The sequence below is a fragment of the Capra hircus genome, chromosome 11, assembly GCF_001704415.2.
Source record: "Capra hircus breed San Clemente chromosome 11, ASM170441v1, whole genome shotgun sequence".
NCBI lineage: Eukaryota > Metazoa > Chordata > Mammalia > Artiodactyla > Bovidae > Capra > Capra hircus.
In genome coordinates, this window is record NC_030818.1 from 101,936,427 (window position 1) to 101,960,171 (window position 23,745).

A 23,745-nucleotide genomic window follows, 5' to 3' on the forward strand; every position below is an offset into this window, starting at 1 on the left:
GCTGGAAAGCGCGCTGAATCCAGCTGGCCGGCCGACTCCCAGCCACCCCCCAGGATGCCAGAGGCTAGGAACTCCTGCCAGGACCTCACGCGATGGAAGAAGAAGAAGCCGCCGGTCCGCCGCACGGTCAGCCAGATCTGCCCACCCCCGCGGCGGCCCCTGACCGTGGCCGACATCCGGCCGGGCATGGAGAACGAGAGGCTGGGGGTCGTGCGGGATTCCATGTTTCAGAACCCGCTCATCGTCAAGGTGAGGCCCGCCCCACACCCACCGGCCCCTTTGCGCTCGTCCCGTCACTGAACATCCGCGGGGTCGCGGGTTTCCACCTGTTTTGCCCGGGTCCCACCGCTCCCGCCCGAGCGCGGCGTTGGAAGCTCCAGCTCTGGTTCAGACAGACCTGGAACCCCCCGTCCCTCGGCCTTGGTGAGGTCAGTGGCAGGCCGCGTAGTCTCGCTGAGCCTTAGTTTCCTCATCCTCAAAGTGGGTCGAAAATAGAACTCTTTCAAGGGACTGATCGGGCAGATCGCATAAGGCAATCCCTGCGGGACCGCCGACGAGCGCGGTAAGCCCTCCACGTTGGCGGCTGCTGTTCGCATATGTATTCGCCCAGAATGAACCCAAGGGGTGACAGACTGGTTATCCTTACCACCTGCCAGCCCTCCCAGGGTGCAGGCCTCCTCCCTCAATCCTCCTGCACGCCTTGGCTGCTATTATGTAAGAGGGTTCTGTGTCTATCCTGAAAGTATCACTTCCGTGTTAATTTCCACCCGGTCATACTCTTATGCAAAATCACGACCCGAAGCATCGTCCCCACACCCACCGCCAAAAAGCGCAGAACTCTCTGCCATGGGGGGCCCACAGGCAACGGCGAGAGAGGGAGGCGCAGTTTCCAAAGAGTTCGCCTCCCCTTTGATCGCAAACCCGCTCGCGTTAGTCACGTTTGCAGACTAGTGATCACCCAACTCCGTGGCATCCACGCGCCTTCCCGGGATGAGGGCGCCAGGAAAGTCAAGTTGAAATTTGGCGCTAGGAAAGCAGGTCATGCAATTTTACCTTTCGCCACTGGAGGGCAGTGTGCCTTTAAAGATGCGCGCAGCTCCCCAGACGCCGGAGGTGGAAGGCGCAGGTGATAACCGTGGATTCAGTAGCAATTATTTATCTGAACGCCAGGAGCTGCTCAGAGCCCAGAGGTTTTGGTTGTTGTTTGTTTTTGGTACAGGGAACCTAGGCTATTTTAACATCGTAGTAAGATGAGCTGAGGTAATTGGCTCCTTTGAAAACCTTGACTTTCTCCTCTTGCCTTCTTCAAACTATCGTTATGTTCCTGGGCCAGCAGCTGGGAGAAGCTGGCTTGTTTCACTGGACATTCTTCCATCTAATATGCTCCCCTTCTTTGGCCACCCAAAGTGGAGCAAAGTTCTTCACCTGAGAGTGAGAATAGTCACTCTCAGAGGACAGGTGCCTCCCACAGATGAGATCAAGATCAGACATTCTGGGATCAAGAGAACATCAACGTCCCCGCCTCTGATCATTGCTTTCACTCAAGCAGTTACTGATGGGCCAACACCTTCCTACTTCAGTACAAAATGGACAGACAACATGATGGAGTTATTCTCTATGGTGAATTAATAGTGTGTGATACCCATCCCAAGCTACCATATATACATAGAGACACATATATAATATAGGTATATGTGTAGATATACAGGGGGCACTGTGGTAAAGAGTCCGCCTGCCAATGCAGGCAGATGTAGGAAACAGGTTCAGTCCCTGGCTTGGGAAGATCCCCTGGAGGAGGGCATGGCAGTCTACTCCAGTATTCTTGCCTGGAGAATTTCATGGACAGAGAAGAATAGCAAGCCACAGTGCATAGGTCACAAAGAGTTGGACACAACTGAAATGACTTAGCATGCACACACACACATACACGTATGTTTTGCATATATGTGTGTACGCATGTATGTATGTACAATATACATGTGTATGACATGTATTCCCAGGTGGCTCAGTGACAAAGAATCCACCTGCCAAGCAGGAGACAAAGGTTCCCTCCCTAGGAACGAAGGAAGATCCCCTGGAGAAGGAAATGGCAGCCCACTCCAGTATTCTTACCTGGGAAATCCCAGGGACAGAGGAGCCTGGCAGGCTACAGTCCATGGGATTGCAAAAAAGTCGGACACAGCTTAGCAACTGAACAACAGCAACAAGCATACATCTCTAGGTAAAAATTCCTGTACCTTTTCCCTTTTACTTGTACTGCGTATCCAGAAGGACAGCATTTGGCCTCTGGATGGCGCTAGCTGCACAGCTTCCAGACATTCAGTCCCAATTCCTGAACCTGAGCTTTGGGCTGGAAAATGTACAGGAATCAGTGGCCTACGGGTGGGGGTTCAGTCTTCAGGGCCTGAGACACAGAGCCAGCAAGGACGGGGCTCGAGCAGCAGGGGGCGTCCTGGTGACTGTGCCCAGCTTGTCTCGTTGGGCAGCTGGACTTCTTTCTTTCCTCCCTCCAGTTTTTAATGGGCCCTAAGGTACAGATAGAGGATGAGATGGTTGGATGGCATCACCGACTGGATGGACATGAGTAGGAGTAAACTTCGGGAGTTGGTGATGGACAGGAAGGCCTGGTGTGCTGCAGTCCATGGGGTCGCAAAGAGTCGGACACGACTGAGTAACTGAACTGAACTGAACTGAAGGTACTTTCAGTAGCAGTTAAGATTATGTCCACATTTCAATACTGACTTCTGCTACCAGATTTTCTATCAAAACCTGACCTAAGTCAAAGTTGCAGAAACCCTGAGCCCGAGGAGTAACCTTGACTGTTACCTTCTCCTGGGCGTGCTGAAGCTGCGTGGTGGGCTCTCTGTGCAAGGTTCTGGCGGGACTCAGGATAGAAGCAACATTCACTGGCTCCCAGCACAGCTCTCCTCTTACCACTTCAAACTCCAAACAGCTTCCTGTATTTTAAAGAAAATTTAAATTATGAAAAAACTTGGGGAGGGAGGGTTTCAGCTCTCAAGGAAAGGAGAAGATTGAAAGTATCCAAAATGGTGGAGCCTTTAAAAAATTTTTTTTCAAAAATAATATATTACTGAACTTTCTGTTGAGGCATGGCTTATGGATTTCTTCACTGTGGCATGTCAGTTTCACGAACGCAGATTTTCAGACCCTCCTTTCTGTGTGCTTTCTCACTGTGTGCAGCAGAGGCAGGAGTGCCCTCTGCCCGGAGGATGATTGGAACTGAGATATATTTGGGTTTTGTCTCACTCTGAACCTGAAGGCTGTATCTATATTGGGAGAATGTAACACCATAGCTATAGTCATTTACTCCCCCGAAACTGGGGGTGTTGTTGCTCAGATTGTTTTCTCCAGTGAATAGGATCAGGGCTTTTTTTTTTCATTTAAAATGCAGACACACTGCCTTGAACAAACACAACGGTGCTGTTTCACACCCATGGAATTTACAGGGACACACACATATCAGCTATTCAAGAATGTGTCTGCAAGATGCCACCGTAACCAAGTGAAAAGTGAAAACCTCAGACATCCAAGCGATATTTTATCAGCAAATGCTCAGCAACTGTTTGCCTCATTTAAAACCAAGCCAACTGGCTATTGAGTGGGGCTGGTTGAATCAACCCCGTGTTTTCATGTGGCCCCCAAGAAGATGTAAATATTTTCCACTAGGAAGGGCTCCTATTCTATTGTATAAAGTGATGTGAGCCAGTTTTCCTTCAAATGTGATTCTCTGGGAAGAATAAAATTAAATAGAGAAAGAAGCCAGCTTCTCCCTGCTTGATTCTCATTCCGCCAGAACTCTGTGACTCAACATAGGATCCTGCTCCAATAGCATTGAAGGCTCCTTCACAGAACCTGTCAGGGTTCGCCCTTCCTGCCAGCCGAACTCAGCTGATATCCTGTCAATACAATTATGGGGAGAGACTGTTTGGTTTGCTTCGCTGACAGCCTTGAATCTTCTGTTGCCCTAGAGAGGCAGGCGCGGTACAGGGATGGAATTTATTGAATTGAGCATCCTTAGAGAGTGCAAATGATCACGGCACCCGATTTTTTCATAATTTATCACTGACTTTGTTTTTCTGTGGGGGTTTATGTCACAAATAAGAAGTGCATGCGTTTGTAAGATAGAGTTACAGAATCACATCATTTGGGGGCTGGAAGGAGGCTTACAGCCATCTAGTCCAATTCTTTTTTTTGAGGATCTTAAGGCTCAGAGGAGGGAAGAGACTTGCCCAAGGCGCTACCCTGACCTGCTCACCAAAGTGGGGTGAAACTTACATCACCTGGCCTCCAGACCTGGGCTCTTTTTGGCCACAATGCACGATTAGCTAATAAGTGACGACCCAGATTGGTTATGTATCTGTAGCACAGGCAGTCAAAAGATGTTCACCAATGAGTCTGATTCCATTATTGTTTCACGCAACATGACTTTCAGAGTGAACTCTACTAATTTCTTGGGATTTGTTCAGAGTCAAGAAATATTTACTGAGTGTTTATGAAGTACTCAGCACCATGCTAAGCTCTGTTGAAGGCATAGAGGCAAATTCAGAGCTCAGCTTTTGCCTGCAAGGAGTTAATTATTCAGCTACAGAGATGGAATATATATATATAAATATATATATAAAATTATTGTTGTTGTTTAGTTGCTGAGTCACGTCCAACTCTCTTGCAACCCCATACATTCCGTATGTAGCTCGCCAGGCACCTCTGTGCACGTATATATGTGTATTTCATATTTATGGCATATATATACATGTGGGTGTATTGTATATATGTGTATGTGTGTATCTGTGTATACACCCTTCCCGTCAGTCAGACTCAGCTGATATCCTGTCAATACAATTATGGGGAGAGACTGTTTGGTTTGCTTCACTGACAATCTTGAATCTTCTGTCACTCTGGAGAGGCAGGCGAGGTCTCTTTGGTTTGCTTGGTATATGTGTATATATGTGTGCAACACATGTATATTTATGTGTGTGTGTGTTACTATTGTGTGTGTGTATGCACACACACACACACACATACACAGATAATAATAAGACAGGCAATGTCATAGGTCACCCCTTGTAAGTTTCAAGTTTCTGCACTACCTGGAAGGGTTCAGATTTGGGAGGAGGAAACCCTGAGCAGGACTTGAGAGGCTTTATAAGGAAAAGTCCTGAAACTGGACCTTGAAGGGTGAAAAGGTAGATTCTGGTCCTGGGGTGGAGGTGGAGACTAGGAGAAACCAAGCCTTCTAGGGCTGTTTGATTCCACCCTCCTCAGATCCTAAGTGTTCACAGCTTTCCACCCCAACCCCAACTGAGTTCTAGGTCCTCAGCCTTGGCACCACTGCTGGGATCGTAGTCATCGTCATCACGAGGAAGCGTTTATTTAGAGCCAGTGTGTTCAAACTGGATGCTTGACAAAATTAGGCAGCCACGCTAGGAACGTAACGTCTCTAAGAAGTATTGATGCTGGTGGACGTCAACACGTAGATAGAGACAGATGCAAACAAGATGGGCAGACCCACAGTCAGGAGAACATCCCCTTGCGGGTCAGTGTCTTTTTCATGTTCGAGGAAAGCGTGACAATGTTACATTCCGCTTCTGCACTGAAGACAATGTGCCTCTGATTGTTCAGATGCTTTTACATTCAATTTACAGAGTAACTGGAGAAAATACAGCATGGGGAAGGGGCTGAAATTCCACCACCGTCCTAATGACAGTCTCAGCCAGCTGGTGGGAAGCTTTTATTTTCCCAGGGAAAGCTGTGGGCTCATTCATCCCTGGAACTGTTTCTCTCTCGGTCCTTTTTTTCTTTTCTCTTCTTTTAAATCAAAACTTCTGGCTTCCTGGCACCCAGGCACATCCTTTAGTGAGCAGGGTGAGCGAGCAGGGGCTGTAGCAGAGCCCAGCCCTATGGCTGTTTCAGAAAGCAGACTTGCCCCCTCTCAGGCTTTTTACCATCATGGTAGGGGCGCAGGTTTGGTGGGGGGAGGCAGCTCTGCTTGAGACCTGCCTTCCTCTTTGTCCCTCTACAGGAGGCCTTTGGCTCTCAAACTTCAGGACTTTGGGTTCCCCAGGATGAACCCAGCCCCTTTCTAAACTCTCAGATCACTGGCAGTAAGGCTGTTCCTCTAGGAAGAATTCTGAGTCCCGTATGGACAAGTCAGCAGTCGTTTCCAGCACCTTCCAGAACCTTCCAGGCTCAAGTGCTGTTCATTCATAGAATTTAGGCCGTTTTTCCTGTATTTGAAAGACAGAGTTTTCTCGATTTAGGACTGGCCTTGTGGAAATTTCAAGCCCCTGTTTCCTATCGCAGTGGTTCTCAAATCGGCCATCTCTTTCTAGCAGCATGCGTTCTCATAAAGTGTCTCACTCAAACTGCTTGTTAAGAAAATGCACCTTATAGAAACCCCGGAAATGCACCTTTAACTGTTTAAAAAGTATAATGGGAAGGCAACTCAATTAAACGTGTTCTATATGGAGACCCTAACTTGTCAGGTATGATTTGAGTTGGTTTGTTTTGTTTGTGCTGGCCCTGAAGTGAATGAGTCACAGACTGAGGGGGTTGGAAGCAAGCTCAGACCTGGCTGGACTTTTGAGACTGGGTGATTCCGTTCCTGGAGGCCAGTGTGCAGAGCCATCGTCCAGCCCTGGGGACCTGGCTCTGTGAAACCCTAGGTTCCTCTGCTGGGCTGTCACTCCAAAAACAAGCCAAGGTACGGTCACAATTGTACTGCATTTTGGTGGGTTTTAGCAGATATTGTGAGTGTTGTGTGCTTCTTGCCTGACTTGTATTAAATATTTGTAAAGAAAAAAGAGATGCGAGCATTTGTTGACTGTTGGTAACAATTCAACTTTAGAGAAATTGCCACCTGACTCCTTTCAAACACCAGAATTTGTGTGAACAAGGACTGTGAAAACAATTCCCGGCTACAGCTTGTGTTTTTGCATGATCACAAGAGATGCAGCTATAAGTTGGCTGCTCAAGCTGGAATAAAACTGAAGCCGCCACACTGGAGAGGAAGGCGGTGTGGATGGCAGGCTAGAGCCGGGCCGATCCCAGGGCGGGTTCTGTCTCAGCCGCTTTCTTGCTCTGCCATGTGTGAGGTTACTTACCTTTGAGCCTCAGTTTCCTCCCTGTAAAATGGGATGTTATAGTTAGCATCAGCCGTGGGGGAGTCATGAGGATTCGATGAGATGACTCATTAGAAAAGACCCTGATGCTGGGAACGATTGAGGGCAGGAGGAGAAGGGGGAGATGGTAGGATGGCATGGTCGACTCAGTGGACATGAGTTTGGGCAAACTCTGGGAGATAGTGAAGGATAGGGAAGCCTGGCATGCTGCAGTTCATGGGGCTGCAAAGAGCTGGACATAATTTAGTGACTGAACAGTGATAAATGAGATGACACAGCTGTGCCAGGCTCAGGAGGGCACTGAATAAGGGGGCACTTTGGTTATTTTCCATCATCCTGCTTCCAACACTTAAGTTCCTCAAAACAACCTTATTCTCATTAATCGACCTTCAGTAAATGTCCTTAGTCTGAACTACGAATGTATCATGAAACAGATCCACTCAGGGGCTTACTCTTTTCCCCTTTTGTGCTCTTTTTTTGGAAAATACCATTGCCCACCCCATCGGATGTTTCGTAAAGCCGTGTATCCTGGAACAGATGGGTGCGCCCTGGCTAAGGATGAAGACAATCCTACTTCTAGCTCTCGTGAAGGTTCTTGGGCAAATGGCTTAATGTTTGAGCCTGTTTCCTCATTTGTAAAATATGAGTGCCAATACTTACCTTGTTTGCTTCTCAAGGATGTAAGGAAGACAGATTTGAACGAGACACTATCTTACAGAAGAGGTTATGGCACTCTAGAAGCAGACCAGTGGTTCTCAACCTCGGGGGGCAGTCTGGCTCCCCAAAGAACATCCAGCCATGTCAGAAGAAGGCTTTTGGTTGTCAGAACTGGAAAGGGCGCTGCTAGTGGCTAGGAGCCAGCAGTGCCATCCAACAATGCACAGGATGCCCGCCCCCACCACCCTAAGAAAGAAATCATCTCCCCAAGTACCAATAGTGCTGAGGCAGGGTTTCTCTAAAACCCTGAACCAGAAAACATCAACATGTGGGGATTCATTATTAGTTCATCTGTGGTCCAGGGTCTCTTGAAAATTTAACACAAAGAAGATAGAAATGCGGTGCTTTAGTTTAATTGCTTCTGTCCCCCAACTCCATTCATTTTATGGCCGTATAATTTCTTTTAATTTTTAAAAAGTTTTATTTATTGGCCGTGTGGCACGTCTTGCGAGATCTTAGCTCCCGGACCATGAGAACCGTTGGAACTTTTACGGCCATTTAAAATCCCTTGCTTTCTTTTCTTAATTTAAAGATTAAAAAAAAAAAATTTGGACCATTTTTAAAGTCTTTACGGAATTTATTACAATGTGGTTTCTGTTTTATGCTTTGGTTTCTTGGCCATGAGGCATGTGGGATCTTAGCTCTCTGACCAAGGATTGAACCCGCACCCCCTGCATTGGAAGGCAACATTCCAGCCACTGGACCACCAGGGAAGTCTCTCAAACCCCCCTCTTTGGCTCCATCTCCTTTCCCTTCATTACATGTTCCATTTGTTTGCTGGTTTCCGTCAGGGCTTGTCTATCTCCAGCCTCACCCACGTTGGAGTGAAAAAAAAAAAAAGCATCTCCAGCCATCCGCAGATGTGGCCCGGTAATTCATCAGCTCAACTGGTTAGCGCGGGGCGGTTTGTCGAGTGGCCACTGGCCACTGCGCACAGGCTCTGTCTCCCTGGCGTGTCGCCTGCCACCGGCTTGTGTCGGTTGCGTTTTTCTCAGCATGGACTCATTTAAGATTTAAAATGGAATTGATTTGGTTCATCGGAAATTAAACTCCTGGTGGACCGGAGCTGCAGCCCAGCCCATACGCTCTTGTTGTGGCACTACCGACAACATTTCAGGGGAGCAGGTCAACGTGCTTTATAAAGAAAACAGCTGTATTTTTCCACCCAACAGTTTAAAGGCCCATCAGGGTTTGGTCAAGAAACTGACTGACATGGGTCAGTGAGCAGAAAGGTCAACATGAAGGGCACACAGGGGAGAATAGCTAACCAAGAGCATTGTAGAAAACACATAATGAGCCCAAAAAAGGGATTTTTTTGATCTTTTATATGAACCAAACAATACATATCGGTGGGGAGTGGGCGGGGGGTGGTGGGGAGGCCAATGAACCCAGAAGCGAACAAGATGAATTTCTTTGTTTGGATCAAAACCTTTTGTGTTTGTCCAGAAGAATGAAAGTGAAGAATCAGAAGCGCTTTGATTTAGAGGTAAAACATTCATGAGAGGCCACATCACTGCCAGGTGGCTGGCCCTTTGGAACCAATGGCACAACGTCCAAGCTCTCTAGCCACATCAGAGAAAAAGCCCCAGCTAGCTAGCCAAAGCTCAGAGGCCGCGACCTCTCACAAAGATGTGGGCACCCCAAAAGCCATGGAGAGAGGTGATCTTACGGCCAGAGAGTTGCAGTTAAGGGAACTGGAAAATTTGCTGGCAGCTTTTTGGGTGAGTTTTGCTGGACCCTAGTCAGTTTGGCCATATTGCCGCCTAAAATGCCGTCTTAATGGTCCCGTTCAAGAGCTGCCTTCATGCATCCCCGTGGTCTCCCACAGATCTTTAAGAACAGAGACAATGACTTTAAAACATTCGTTTTGGTGTGTGCTTGAAGCTGTCAGTGAACCCATCTGTCAATGAGCAAATATTTATTGCACACCTATAATGCACAAGGCACTGGTGGAAACAGGAAAGGTTTAAGGATTCGTTTCTAAGGAGTTTATGGTCCAGTCAGGGAGAACTAGACTTGGTGCATTAAAACGACTCCTAAAAGTTATTAGAGGCGGAAGGAGGGGCGCTAAGAGGTGTATCTGAGGGTGAAGGCAGAGCAGCATTGGAGCACCCAGGGCAGCTCTGAGAGCCTGTGCACCTGGGCTGGGGCTGCGGGGTGGGTTGGATGCCAGTGGCTGGACAGGAGAGGAGGGGGCACCTGGGGAGGAGCTGGCCCGAGCAAGGGTCTGAAATGGACAAGAGAAGGTACAGCCTTCACTCCGTGCTTGAATTAACAGAATTAACTGCTTGTGTATCAGACACAGAGCTAGGCACCAAGGATACGGGGGTGGGGGAGGGGTGTAAACCAATCTGGTTATGGGCCTTGCTGTCACAGAGCTTCTCATAGAGAGAAACAGGCATTAAAATAAACAGCAAAGCCTGGCTGGGCTTCCCAGGCGATTCAGTGGTAAAGAATCTGCCTACCATTGCAGGAGACGCAGGTTCGATCCCTGGCTTGGGAAGATCCCCTGGAGGAGGAAATGGCAACCCACTCCAGCATTCTTGTTGGGAGAATCCCATGGACAGAAGAGCCTGATGGGCTACAGTCCATGGGGTCACAAAGAGTTGGACATGACTGAGTGACTGAGCAAGCACTCGGTCTGGATGGATTTGTGTTTAGTGCCTGAGGGCAGCTGTGCCTGGATGGAGGGGTGTGAGGGAAGGTCTCCTAGACTGGATGACTTGAGCTGAATCTTGAGCCAGGAGGGGTAAGATGGGGGCAGGGGTAGAGAAAGGTAGGTATTGTGTGGCCTGCAGCGTATGCAATTCGGGGATCTCTTTTTAAGTAACAGAGTACAAGGACTTCCCTGGTGGTCCAGTGGTTAGGGCTCAGTGCTTTCAAGGCAGGGATCCAGTTTCAGTCTGTGGTCTGAGAACTACGATCCTGCAACTTGCATGGTGAGGCAAAAAAAAAAAAAATTAATTAAGAAGTGAAAAAGAAATAGTATAAAACTAAAAATGATGTTGGAAATGAGATCCAAGGCCTTGGAAGGAGCCATGTGCAAAGAAGGGCCCTAAAGTCTAAACTTCATTAGTTTCAGGGTGAATCAAATTTGGACTGAGGGAAACTTTCTGGGAAAAAGGAGGGCATGTTCATGGGGAGGTGGAAGGGGGGAAAATGCATTGAATTGTCAGACTTGAGCATCCTCAGTTCCTCTTCAGGCTATGTGTCATCCATCCATCATCCATCCACCCGTCCATCCACCCATCCATCCATCATCCATCCACCCGTCCATCCACCCATCCATCCATCATCCATCCACCCATCCACCAATCCATCCACCCATCCAGCCACCCATCCATCCATCCATCCATCCACCCATCCTTCCACCCATCCACCCATCCATCCATCCATGCATCTATCCATCCATCCATCCACCCATCCATCCACCATCCATCCATCCATCCATCCATCAACCCACACATGCATCCATCATCCATCCACCCATCCAGTCATCCACTCATCCGCCCATCCATCCATCCACCTACCCATCCATCCATCCATCCACCCACCCATCCACCCACCCATCCATCCATCATCCATCCACCCATCTACCCATCCACCCGTCTACCCATCCACCCATCTACCCATCCATCCATCCACCCATCCATTCATCCATCCATCCACCCGTCCATCCATCCACCCATCCATTATCCATCCATCCACTCACCCATCCATCCAGCCATCATCCATCTATCCATCCATCCATCCATCCATCCATCCATCTATCCATCCAACCACCCATCCACCCATCTATCCATCCACCCATCCATCCATCCACCCATCCATCCATCTACCCATCCATCCATCCATCATCCATCCATCCATCATCCATCCATTCACTCATCCACCCACCCATCCTTTCACCCATCCATCCATCCATCCACCCATCCATCCACCCATCCTTCCACCCATCCACCCATCCATCCATCCACCCATCCATCCATCATCCACCCATCTACCCATCCATCCATCCACCCATCCACCCATCCATCCATCCATCCACCCATCCATCCACCCACCCATCCACCCATCCATCTATCCATCCACCCATCCATCCACCCATCCATCCATTCACTCATCCTTCCATTCATCCATCCACCCATCTACCCATCCACCCATCCATTCATCCATCCATCCACCCACCCATCCATCCATCTATCCATCCATTATCCATCCATCCAACCACCCATCCACCCATCCATCCATCCACCCATCCATCCATCTACCCATCCATCCATCCATCATCCACCCACCCACCCATCCATCCATCCATCCACCCACCCATCCATCCAATCATTCATTCACCCATCCATCCATCATCCATCCATCATCCATTCATTCAGTACTACATACTTCCTCTGGACCAGACACTCCAGGCCCCGGAGCCACAGTCATGAGCTCTCAATTTCCTGCACACTCTAACCTTGGGCAAGTCCCTGGAATGTCCCAAAGCCTTGGTTTCTGCACACCTGAATGGCTTTCTCCCTGAGAACCGTCTGGAACCTACCTTTCATTTGCTCTTTTGACATTTTGCAAAATGTTTATCAAGGAGCTGTTGGGTGCCAGGCAGCATGCTGGGCCTGGAGGGACCTCTGTGGACAGGAGAGCCTGAGTTCCTGTCTGAAGGCAGCGCACAGCCCTGGTGAAGACAGTGCGTGTGTGTGTGCTAAGTCGCTTCAGTCATGTCTGACTCTTTGCGACCCTATGGACTGTAGCCCACCAAGCTTCTCTGTCCATGGGATTCACCAGACAAGAATACTGGAGTGGGTTGCCATGCCTTCCTCCAGGGGATGTTCCCGACCCAGGGATGGAACCCTCATCTCTTAGGTCTCCTGCACTTGGCAAGCTTCTGTACCACTAGTGCCGTTTGGGAAGCCCCTGGTGAAGGCAGACAATAGGGCAACTCCCTCTTCCCTAGGGATAAGCACCGTGGAGGCGGTTGCAGTGTCAGGAGGCTAAAGTCCAAGCCCAGGGACGCGACATCTCATCCCAACCTCCTGGAATGAGTGGAGTGGACAGTTACTGGGTGCTGGCCAGAGTGTGTGTGTGTCTGTGTTTGGGTGGGTGGTGGGTAGAGACTGTTCCAGACAAAATAAGTGGTTTCATGCCTCCAGGGCAAGGAGAAACTTGGAACTCAGGAAGCTGCAGGGAAGCAAAAGCTGAGGGGAGCCTGGATGGGGAGTGAGGCCAGATAAAGTGGGGCTCCCGGTTGGATCTGAGAGCTGCAGGGGCCAAAGCAAGTAGGATAAACAAGACTGAGAACAGAAGGTGAGAGACAAATCCAGACATCAACAGTAGGTCTAAGTGCCAGCCTCCCCCCATGCCCGCCCCCAGTGCTCCTGGGGGCAGAGGAACCCATGCCTGGCTGCGGGATGCTGTAGGTGGACTGGAGGACTTGTCACGAGCCCTTCTCTGCTGGGACAGACGTGGTCATTACAGCCTGGGACCCTGCCAGGCTGCATGTTTGGAGCACTGTGGGTGGGATGAGCAACATGATGGTTTAGGGTTAGTGCCTGGGATTTGTTTACTTTTTGCAAGTTAAACAAACCCCCTGGTCCGTCATGCTCTGAATTTTCCCCACATCATTTGAGTGAGCCTGTTGGGGCGATTCTGAGGGATCCCTTAGGACTGAACACCGGGCTTTGTGTCTGCCTCCAAAACCTTTATAAACTGTCAGTTAAGACTTTGCTCTCTTTGTAGGCATGCGGTGGGCATAAATCAGGAGGTTTAAGCAAGTCTTTCAGAAACTCCCCTTCTAAAAGGAAAGTGTCTGTCTGGTGTTTCCAAAACCTCCATCTTTGCTTTAGCAGTAGCGTGGTCCCCTGGTGGCAGGTCCTCCCAGGATCACCTGGCAGGACGCTTGTGGGCCTGACTTCTCCTGGAGAGGGAGTGTGTGTGGAGGTGGAGGCCTGGAGTCTGGGTTTCCAGACAGTTCCTGGCTGGTGACCCGTTTGGCCGGCTGATGCTCTCCTGAGGCAGCTGACAGCGGTTGTACTTCGTGGAGCCCACTGTGTACCAGGCGCTGTCTGCTGGCCCTTCTTAGGCATCACCTCCCTAAAATCTTGGCCACAATTCTAAAAATGTGGGATTACCATCGTTCCCATTTTACAGGTGGGAAAGCTAAGTCTCAGAGCGGTTTCACAAGTTGCCCACAGTCATGCAGCACATTGGTGGGGGTGCCAGGCTTTGAGAGGTCTGGGACTCTGTAGCCTGAGGTTCCCACCACTGGACTAATCAAAAGAACTTGGTGACATCCACAGCCCTCATTGTTAAATATCTGCTAAGTGCCAGGCTTTTGAGTCTATGATCTCAACTCGATCTATGAGAGAGAAAAATCTAATCCATCTACATCTGTGTGTGTGTGCATGCTAAGTCGCTTCAGTCATGTCCAACTCTCTGTGGCCCTATGGACCATAGCCCATCAGGCTCCTCTGTCCATGGGATTCTCTAGACAAGAATACTGGACTGGGTTTCCATACCCTTCTCCAGGAGATCTTCCCGACCCAGGGACTGACCTCGCCTTTCTTGCATCTCCTGCATTGGCAGGCGGGTTCTTTACCACTAGTGCCACCTGGGAAGCCCCCATCTACACCTACACCTGTCTAAAAGGTCAGCGTCATCCACAGGTGTGTTTTCTGTTCTCAAGGAGCTTACAGTCTACTTGGGCACGTTTGCCACACCAGACGCACACACATACACACACACACTCCCTAGAAGTTGCTGCACTTCTAAGGCTGAAACCTATAGGGCCCGTGTGACTCAGACCTACAAGACAGACAAAACAGGAGGCGGCCCCGTGGCCTGGAGTGGTCCAGAAAAGCCTGTTGGAGCTTCTGGATGACCAAGCGGGACTCAGGGAACTGAGAGGAGAAAGCTGAGCATTTTAGACGTAGAAGATGACCAGACAGGGTGAGAGACTGGCTGCCACGAGCTTGGGCGTGTTTGGAGGGAAAGTCTTGAGGGGGTGTGATAGGAAGAAGGGAAGGAGGGACTGATGCTGGGTGGCTTAAGGTAAAGCCTGCGCTTTCAGCATGGCAACCCACTCCAGTATTTTTGCCAGGAAAATCCCACGGACAGAGCAGGCTGGTGGGCTACAGTCCGTGAGGATTGCGCAACAGTCGGACGCGACTGAGCACGCTCGCGCGCACATATGGTCTCAAGAAGAGACAAGACAGAGAGAACAGGAGCATGGACACTTGGTTTCCCACGGACGCCTGGAGTTTATGTTATTCTAAACGTGTGCGTCTGCGGGCCAGGGAGCTAGGAGCTCTGGGGTTGGGGGGCTGGGGCTCACCAGAATGGCCCCCCTTTCAACGGGCAGGCCTCCCCTCCTCCTCTCCCACCCACCACCGTTCCCTCCCCGCCCCCCTAATCAGAGAGAGCAAATTGTCATCAGATTAGCGCCAGCAAAGAAAAGCACAGCCCTGCTCACCCCCGCGGTTCGTTAGCATTTAGATAGACTGGGACAGGGTCCCACACAATGGGCATCAAAGCCCGGCTCGGGCGGGCGGCAGGGCGGATTAATTCCTTTAACCAACAGGCCCGGGCTGGCCCTCACTTATTACCCTGCCTTGTCCGAGTGGCTGTTCGATTCGATTGAAGATTACGCCATTTAGGCCCTTCCCTTGTCTTCTGCCAAAACCCAGGGCTATTCAATTGCACATTCTCGTGTTGCCCCGTCAATACTCAGCGGCCTGAGGTTCTAATTCTGCTTCATTTAAACTTCATCAACTTTTCCAATCAAGTGGAAGGATCCGAAATAGGCTCTGTGAGCAGAAAGGCCCCAGCTTCCCTTTGTCAGATAATTTATTCTGCTTTCCCATCCCCTCCCCGCCTCCTTCTTTCTCTCTCCAGCCTTGCTTCCACCCTCCCAGGGTCCCCCCTCCCTTTCTTTATCCCAATGCTGAAAATGAGATTACAGTATTTAAATGACTATGATAATCAATCTAGGGACCCGGAGCTGAGATTGAGGTTAATTTTTCTTAGCAGAACAAAGAAGCGTGATGCCTTTGGGGACGTGAAGGTGCAATCTGGGTTTCTTGCTCATGTGTTTTTCTTTCCCCTCCTGCAATTGCAGTTTTAGGAGTCTTTTCTTGTTACCAACTAGGCGCTGAGTGTGATTTTGAATGGGCGGCAGCCCCGAAGAGAGCAGAAATGTAATTTCGAGCTGATAAACAGCTAACGGCCTTCAATCAACAATTTTAATAGGAAGAAAAGGCACTTATATGATATGAGTACAGATCTAATGAAAGGGTGATCATTTACCTTATTTATTTTTAAACACACCAGGAATACTTTCCCACTGCGTCGGAACTAGTAATTGCAGCCATGCAGTCCACCCATGAACCTCTGGATGAGGAGTCCTGTCACTCCGTCCATCTTCTCCCCGACAGTTTGTGCCGCTATAAAAGTTAGGATTTTGTCATGTTTTGGCTAATTGGAAGCAGGGTCATTATACCATTGAACATCGACATGAAAGTGACTTGTTCAATTGTTACCTGAAGCATTCAAAGCTGGCCAGTCATGCTGCTGCTACCCGCCTCCCCCCACCCCTCCCCAGCCCAGCTTCTAAAACCGAGAGCATCAGAATATGCATATTTCTTTGTTTCCCTTTGCTGTCTTGTCAGAGCTGTTTTACATGCTGCCACCCAATGTTATCTTTTATTTGTGTCAGGAGAAAGGATTTGACAAGTTCAGTATACAATGTTCATTTGGCAAGGCAAATTTTTCATGCCAATTTTGAGGAGGAAATGAAACTATCTTTCAACAGAATGAGCACCATCATTTTTGGACAGACTTATTATGAGAGAGAGGAGTCGCAAAACTTTATTTCCTTGCGTGATCCTGAAAAGTCTAATCCATTTTTTAAAAAGTAGGATTGGGTTTCCACCTGCAACCCTAGCTGGGGGGAAATAAGAAAACACCCATAATGTCTTCAAACAGGCACATCTCATGTTCTTTTTCCCTCCCTGCGCCCCTCAAGCTATTAATCGGCTGGAATAAATTGTTCTTCTTCTGTTATAATGAGTTTGTTTCAGACTCTTTAAACTGTGGGTGAATCTCTGACAGTTATTTACATTTGCAAAGCAAAATATTTAATAACCGCCATTGTCTGAAGGAGAGAACGAGAAACCATAAGCAACCCTATTTGTGAAGAGTGAACCCCCCCGGACCCCCAGATCCAGCCTCCATCACTGTTTACCTAAAGAAGAAGCCTCTCTCACCCTCTGTGCTACCAAATTCATTGGGGGCAGTGGTTTATGGTGACATTTTTCTTTCTTAAAGCAAATATTGACTCACCGCGGGGAAATTAAAACTCCATTAGGCATCGCTACATTGTACAGCAGCCTGCATTACAGCAGTCAAGCTGCTATTAATTGGTTTCTTCCGCAGGAATAATTCAGGCAGGGCAGAGGGAAAGGGGAGAGAGAAGATGGATCTAAGCCATAATTTCTTAAAATGACATCATCTAAATCTGCCCAGGTGATCATTATGTGGTCATTAATCTAAATATAAAGAAGACACTCCCTAATAAGACAATGAATTTATCAATACATAATACCTACAGTGGAGTTAGTGCCAGGCTGGGGAGAGTAGGCGTTAAGACACACGTGGGCCAGCCTCAACCCGGTTTGGGCAGCTCAGGACCGATTGCTCGGAGCATAAGGAGTTCTGACTCTTGCACGTGGGCGTAAGATGCCTCCCAGCCTGTCCACTGCTTTCTTCCCAGTGTGAGAGCTCTGCTTTTCTGTACCTTTGCCCTTTCCTCTGGAGCCCAGCCCCAATCCCATCTGCTCCTCTCTGGTCATTATTGGGTCTAGTGATCTTGCCCTCTGCTTTGGATGACCAGGGCTGGTAGGGCAAAACATGACCACGATTGAGGTGGCTTAAAAGCAGAAATTCATTGCCTCACAGTCTAGAGGTTGGAAATCCGGGATCAAGGTGTCAGCTCAGCCTTGAAACCTTGGATCAAAAATCAGGGGCTGGTTCTTTCTGAGGGCCACTCGGGAAGGATCTGTTATAGGATTCTCTCTCTTAAAGTAGGCCATCTCCATGTCTACACAGCATTCCCCCTGCATGTGTGTCTATGTCTAAATCCATGCCCCCTTTTCGGTCATGCCCATTGACTTTTCGGGTCTTAGTTCCCTGACCAGTAGTTGAACCTGGGTTCACAGCCGTGGAAGCATAGAGTCTCAACTGCTGGGCCTCCAGGGAATTCTCCTAATTTCCCTTTTCTCTCAGGACATCAGTCATTTTGGATTAGGGGCCCACCCTAGGTTCATTATGATCTCATTTTAACTAATTACCTTTGCAATGACCCTATGGTCAAATCAGGTCACATTCTGAGGTCCTGAGGTTAGGACTTCAACATGTAACACCTTTGGGCCTGAGTCCTAGTCCCTGGTCCATGAATTGTGGTAAGGATAATACGACCATCAGTAGAGGGGCCTCCTTTGTGTTGGACTTGACAGGCTGGTATGTTGGTGGGTGTGGCAAGCATGTAGAACTCTGTGGTCTCTTCTCCAGTGTGGCGTGGACACCATTCATAGGACTATCATGGTGATCTTATGCCATCTATGGTATTTTTGCCTCATTATTGGTATTTAATCCTTAAGCACAACTAATGTGGATCACTAACAATCTGTATGGTTTTTCCAGTAGTCATGTATGGATGTGGGAGTTGGACCATAAAGAAAGCTGAGGACTGAAGAATTGATGCTTTTGAACTGTGGTGTTGGAGAAGACTCTTGCAAGTCCCTTGGACTGCAAGGAGATCCAACCAGTCCATCCTAAAGGAGATCAGTCCTGGGTGTTCATTGGAAGGACTGATGTTGAAGCTGAAGCTCCAATACTCTGGCCACCTGATGCAAACAACTGACTCATTTGAAAAAACCCTGATGCTGGGAAAGAGTGAGGGCAGGAGGAGAAGGGGACGACAGAGGATGAGATGGTTGGAGGGCATCACCGACTCAATGGACATGAGTTTGAGCTAACTCTGGGAGATAGTGAAGGACAGGGAAGGCTGGCGTGCTGCAGTCCACTAACTTAGTGACTGAACGACATCAAATGGGGAGCCAGTGAAGGCTGTTGAGCAGTGAAGCAGTGATCGGGACTGGAGGTGGAAGGGTGTGTCGGATGGGCATTAGAAAGGCCCTTCTGGCTACAGTGTGGAGAATGGACTGCAGAGCACCAGGGTGGCCACAGGGAGATCCACTGGGATGCTTATGAAGTCATGCAGGTGAGAGAGAGTCCTTGAATGAGGATGGAGGAGATGGAGACGGGTGGGCACATTGGAGGGAGATTGGGACGCAGACCTCGCGGGACTTCGTGATGCGCGATGCGTGAGTGTACGGGGATGAGGGGGAAGGAAGTGTGAGGAGTTTGGTGGGAAGGTCACAGGTTTGCTTTTGGGTGCTTCTTGTGGGCAGATGTCTATCTCTTTGTAAGTGTCTGATGATCAGTAGGTTTCTGGGTACTCCCTGGACCTGACTCCGGTTATATCCCCGTCTGCAGCTCCCTGCACATCCCCATCTGCATCTCCTCCTGTAAGCCCCCCGTCCCTACCCTCTGCCTGTTCACCGTGCTGCTCGCTGCTCCTACACATTCTATAAGACTCAGTTTAAGAAGCTTCTCCTGGAAAGTGATTCTTTATCTGCCAGCGCTTTCTGTGCGTCTCTCTCGCTTTATACTCTGTGGAAATTGTCCCTTTCTGGGGACTCTACCTGCACTCTACCTGCAGTGACTTGTGAGTGAATCTAGGCAAGGGCTGTGTCTTTTTCATTGCTTTAGTTCGGGTTCTTAGCCAGCATCTGGCACATCGTGGGCACTCTGCACAGTCTCTTGAATAAATGAACAGATGACTGTAGAAGAAAATGAATGAGTGAGTGTACTGGTGGTTTAGAGGTGTCTGCTGACAGGCTACGGGAGGTGTTGCAGCAAACGGGTTACATGCACTGGTGGCCCGGGTTTTGTTTGTTTGTTTTTTGTTCTTGTTTTGTTTGGCTGACTCTGTGACCCCATGGACTGCAACACACCAGGCTTCCCTGCCCTTCACTATCTCCCAGAGCTTGCTCAAACCCATGTCCATTGAGTCAGTGATACCATCCAACCATCTCATCCTCTGTCGCCCCACCTTCTGCTCCTGCCCTCCGTCTTTCCCAGCATCAGGGTCATTTCCAGTGAATTGGCTCTTCCCATCAGGTGGCCAAAGTATTGGCGCTTTAGGACTCTTCTCCATTTTTATGCTCCAATAATATTAACTCTAATTACACAGGCTGCTCTCTGTGCCTGGAACAGCTTCCTTACTCTTTTCGCGGGCTAGAAAAAGTGCATTCTCATCCCCAAAGTCTCAAGCCAAATGGTACCTTTTCCTCTCTGACTCCCTCTGTGACCTGAACACTGCCTCTGTGGCCTTTGTTCACAGTTTCATGGTGGGAATCACCTTGATGTGCTGTGGTCCTTGGGCCAGAGATTGCTCCTTTTAATCTCTATATTCTTAGAAGCTTGTACAGGGCCTGGCTTATAACAGGTGCTCAATAAACGGCTGTTAGTTGAAGGGATGAATGAATGACAAGCTGGGTGACTTTGCATGTATTATTTTTTTTCCCTTCTCATTTTCAAGAGTTTGAATTTTTTCTTTGGCTATACTACTGTTTTTTTTTTTTTTCCAAGAAAAAATAGATATGTTGTCCTTTGATATCTCTTAGGGAATGAATCACAATTCTTAACAAGCGTCTTCTATTTGCTTTATTAACTCTATTTCCTCAAGTGTGAGTTTTGTTTGTCTCCCTTCTTTCTTGGTGACGTTTTTTCTCAGCTATTTGGCTTCTCTTCGTTGTGCAGAACATTTATATTTCCCGTTCCTTAAATACTCGTACGTGCAAGTTTTGTCTCTGTCTTGTGGCCTGCCTCTGGTGATTGCTGGGGAAGAGTTGGGTATATTAGGAGGTGGGATGAACCGGTGGTTTTTCTTCTGGGTGAGATCCTACTTTGGGGAACAAGGAGCCTTTCGTCCTCCTCCCCACACTCACTGCTTCAGTCTGGGCGCAGGTGTTGCCGTTGCTGTCTGCCTAGTGGAACCTTGGAAACGGAAAGGCTGAGCCAACCTGCTTGTTCCAAAAACAGCTCCTCAGATAGGCCCTGAGTAGTGCTCCAGAGACATTCCTTTCCTGTGTGTTTGATCTGGACTTGACCTTCTCCTGAACACTCCCTGACTCTACCGTATCATTTCCCACACTTGTTTCTGGTGATGGTTTCCTCTGGTTTTGCTGTCTGTATTTCTAATCCTGTCTGATTTTGACCATTTGGAATTTTCTCGAAAGTCCTGGTCCCTTGATAGAGTTCTTTCTTGTTTTCCTGCACTATTTTGGGTTTTTCCTTGTGTCACGTACTTTCTTTATCCTTTCATGATATTTTAGGAGAGTAGGAAGGTAGATATACATGCTCAGTCCACCGTTCGGGACCAATCTTGTTTCTTTTTCCTAAGATTTTGCAGGCATTACATCTCATGATATGTTGTGAAGGAGTAATCCATATCATAGCCTAAAGATAGTTATGTTTATCTTTTAAACAGAACTTTAGAAGGCATCCCTGGTGCCTCAGTGGTAAAGAATCCACCGGCCAACGCAGGAGACATGGGGATCTTCCCTAATCTGGGAAGATCCCACATGTCTCGGAGCAACTAAGCCTGAGCACCACAAGTACTGAACCTGTGCTCCAGAGCCTGTGCTCCCCGACAAGAGAAGCCCGTGCATGAGAAGCGCACACGCTGCGGCGGAGGGGAGGAGCCCCCCTCTCGGCAAGGAGAGGAAAGCCCAGGTAGCGGTGGAGCCCCAACACGGCCGGAAAATAAGCAAATACACTCATATAAAAAAGAGCTTCAGAGATTACCTTAGCATCTACCCATAAGTTAAACACAGCAAAGAGTATCTCCACTTCCCCCCAACCCCCCCCCATGACTGGAGTTACCCTTTGAAAATTCCTTCCTTGCTGTGATCTGAAGAAAACCTTCTTCCTTCCAGACTTCCAAGATAGTGGAAAAATCTCAACAGGATTTGTTCTCTCATTTGAGGCACCTGGGATCTCAGTGAGTGTGTCAGAAGGAGGAGGCAACATATTTTTAAGTCATTTTTATCTAGTAGCAGTTGCCAACAAAGATCCGTCTAGTCAAGGCTATGGTTTTTCCAGTGGTCATGTATGAATGTGAGAGTTGGACTATAAAGAAAGCTGAGCACCGAAAAATTGATGCTTTTGAACTGTGGTGTTGGAGAAGACTCTTGAGAGTCCCTTGGACAGCAAGGAGATCCAGCCAGTCCATCCTAAAGATCAGTCCTGGGTGTTCATTGGAAGGACTGATGTTGAAGCTGAAACTCCAATACTTTGGCCACCTGATGTGAAGAGCTGACTCATTTGAAAAGACCCTGTTGCTGGGAAAGATTGAATGTGGGAGGAGAAGGGGGCGACAGAGGATGAGATGGTTGGATGGCATCACCGACTCGATGGACATGAGTTTGAGTGAATTCCGGGAGTTGGTGATGAACCAGGGGGGCCTGGCATTCTGCAGTCCATGGGGTTGCAGAGTCGGACATGCCTGAGTGACTGAACTGAGCTGAACTGAGTAGAGATCTTGTTCTTCTTCTGGTCATGACCTAGTAAGCTCCTACCAGACCAACTCTCTTGGAGACAACATTTATAAACTCCAGGTGAAATTATTTATGAAAACTACCCAGGGCTCTGGAAAGGCTCTGAGCATGGGTAGATACTATGCTATGAGCAGGCAGATGGGTGTGTTGACACATGAAGAAGGAAAGATCAGAGAGTCTTGCCTTATTACCTCCATGAGGATGGATACCCCAAGATGCCGAGAACTAGTTGGTGCCCGCCTGTGGGCACGTCTCCTTGCGCCTGCCTGGGGGGCTGCTTCTCTGTCTCCCCCTGCCTCCAGTTCTCCTGTGGCTTTTCCTCTGCCAGCTCCAAGTCCTCGCCATCGAGAAGCCTTTCAGACTCTATCCCCATCCTGAGATGTTTTGTCTGCTCACCCTGCCCTTGCCTCCGAAATATCCTGAGTGCATTTCTGGCCTTGCTCTTCAGTTCAGTTCAGTTCAGTCGCTCAGTCGTGTCCGACTCTTTGCGACCCCATGAATTGCAGCACGCCAGGCCTCCCTGTCCATCACCAACTCTTGGAGTTCACTCAGATTCACGTCCATCGAGTCCGTGATGCCATCCAGCCATCTCATCCTGGGTCGTCCCCTTCTCCTCCTGCCCCCAATCTCTCCCAGCATCAGAGTCTTTTCCAATGAATCAACTCTTTGCATGAGGTGCCCAAAGTACTGGAGCTTCAGCTTTAGCATCATTCCTGCCAAAGAAATGTCAGGGCTGATCTCCTTCAGAATGGGCTGGTTGGATCTCCTTGCAGTCCAAGGGACCTTCAAGAGTCTTCTCCAACACCACAGTTCAAACGCATCAATTCTTCGGCACTCAGCCTTCTTCACAGTCCAACTCTCACATCCATACATGACCACAGGAAAAACCATACCCTTGACTAGCCAGACCTTAGTCGGCAAAGTAATGTCTCTGCTTTTGAATATGCTATCTAGGTTGGTCATAACTTTCCTTCCAAGGAGTAAGTGTCTTTTAATTTCATGGCTGCAGTCACCATCTGCAGTGATTTGGGAGCCCCCAAAAATAAAGTCTGACACTGTTTCCACCGTTTCCCCATCTATTTCCCATGAAGTGATGGGACCAGATGCCATGATCTTTGTTTTCTGAATGTTGAGCTTTAAGCCAACTTTTTCACTTTCCTCTTTCACTTTCATCAAGAGGCTTTTTAGCTCCTCTTCACTTT

General features: G+C 48.7%; 1 protein-coding gene across 1 annotated transcript in view; it reads left to right on the forward strand.

The window, feature by feature from the left end:
* Positions 1 to 23,745, forward strand: part of CFAP77 (cilia and flagella associated protein 77) — a 154,013-nt gene continuing 130,268 nt past the window's right edge. The window contains exon 1 of the mRNA XM_018056037.1: positions 1 to 249. Within this exon, the coding sequence (XP_017911526.1) occupies positions 55 to 249 (195 nt within the window). The 5' untranslated portion in view covers positions 1 to 54. The remainder of the gene's footprint in view (positions 250 to 23,745) is intronic.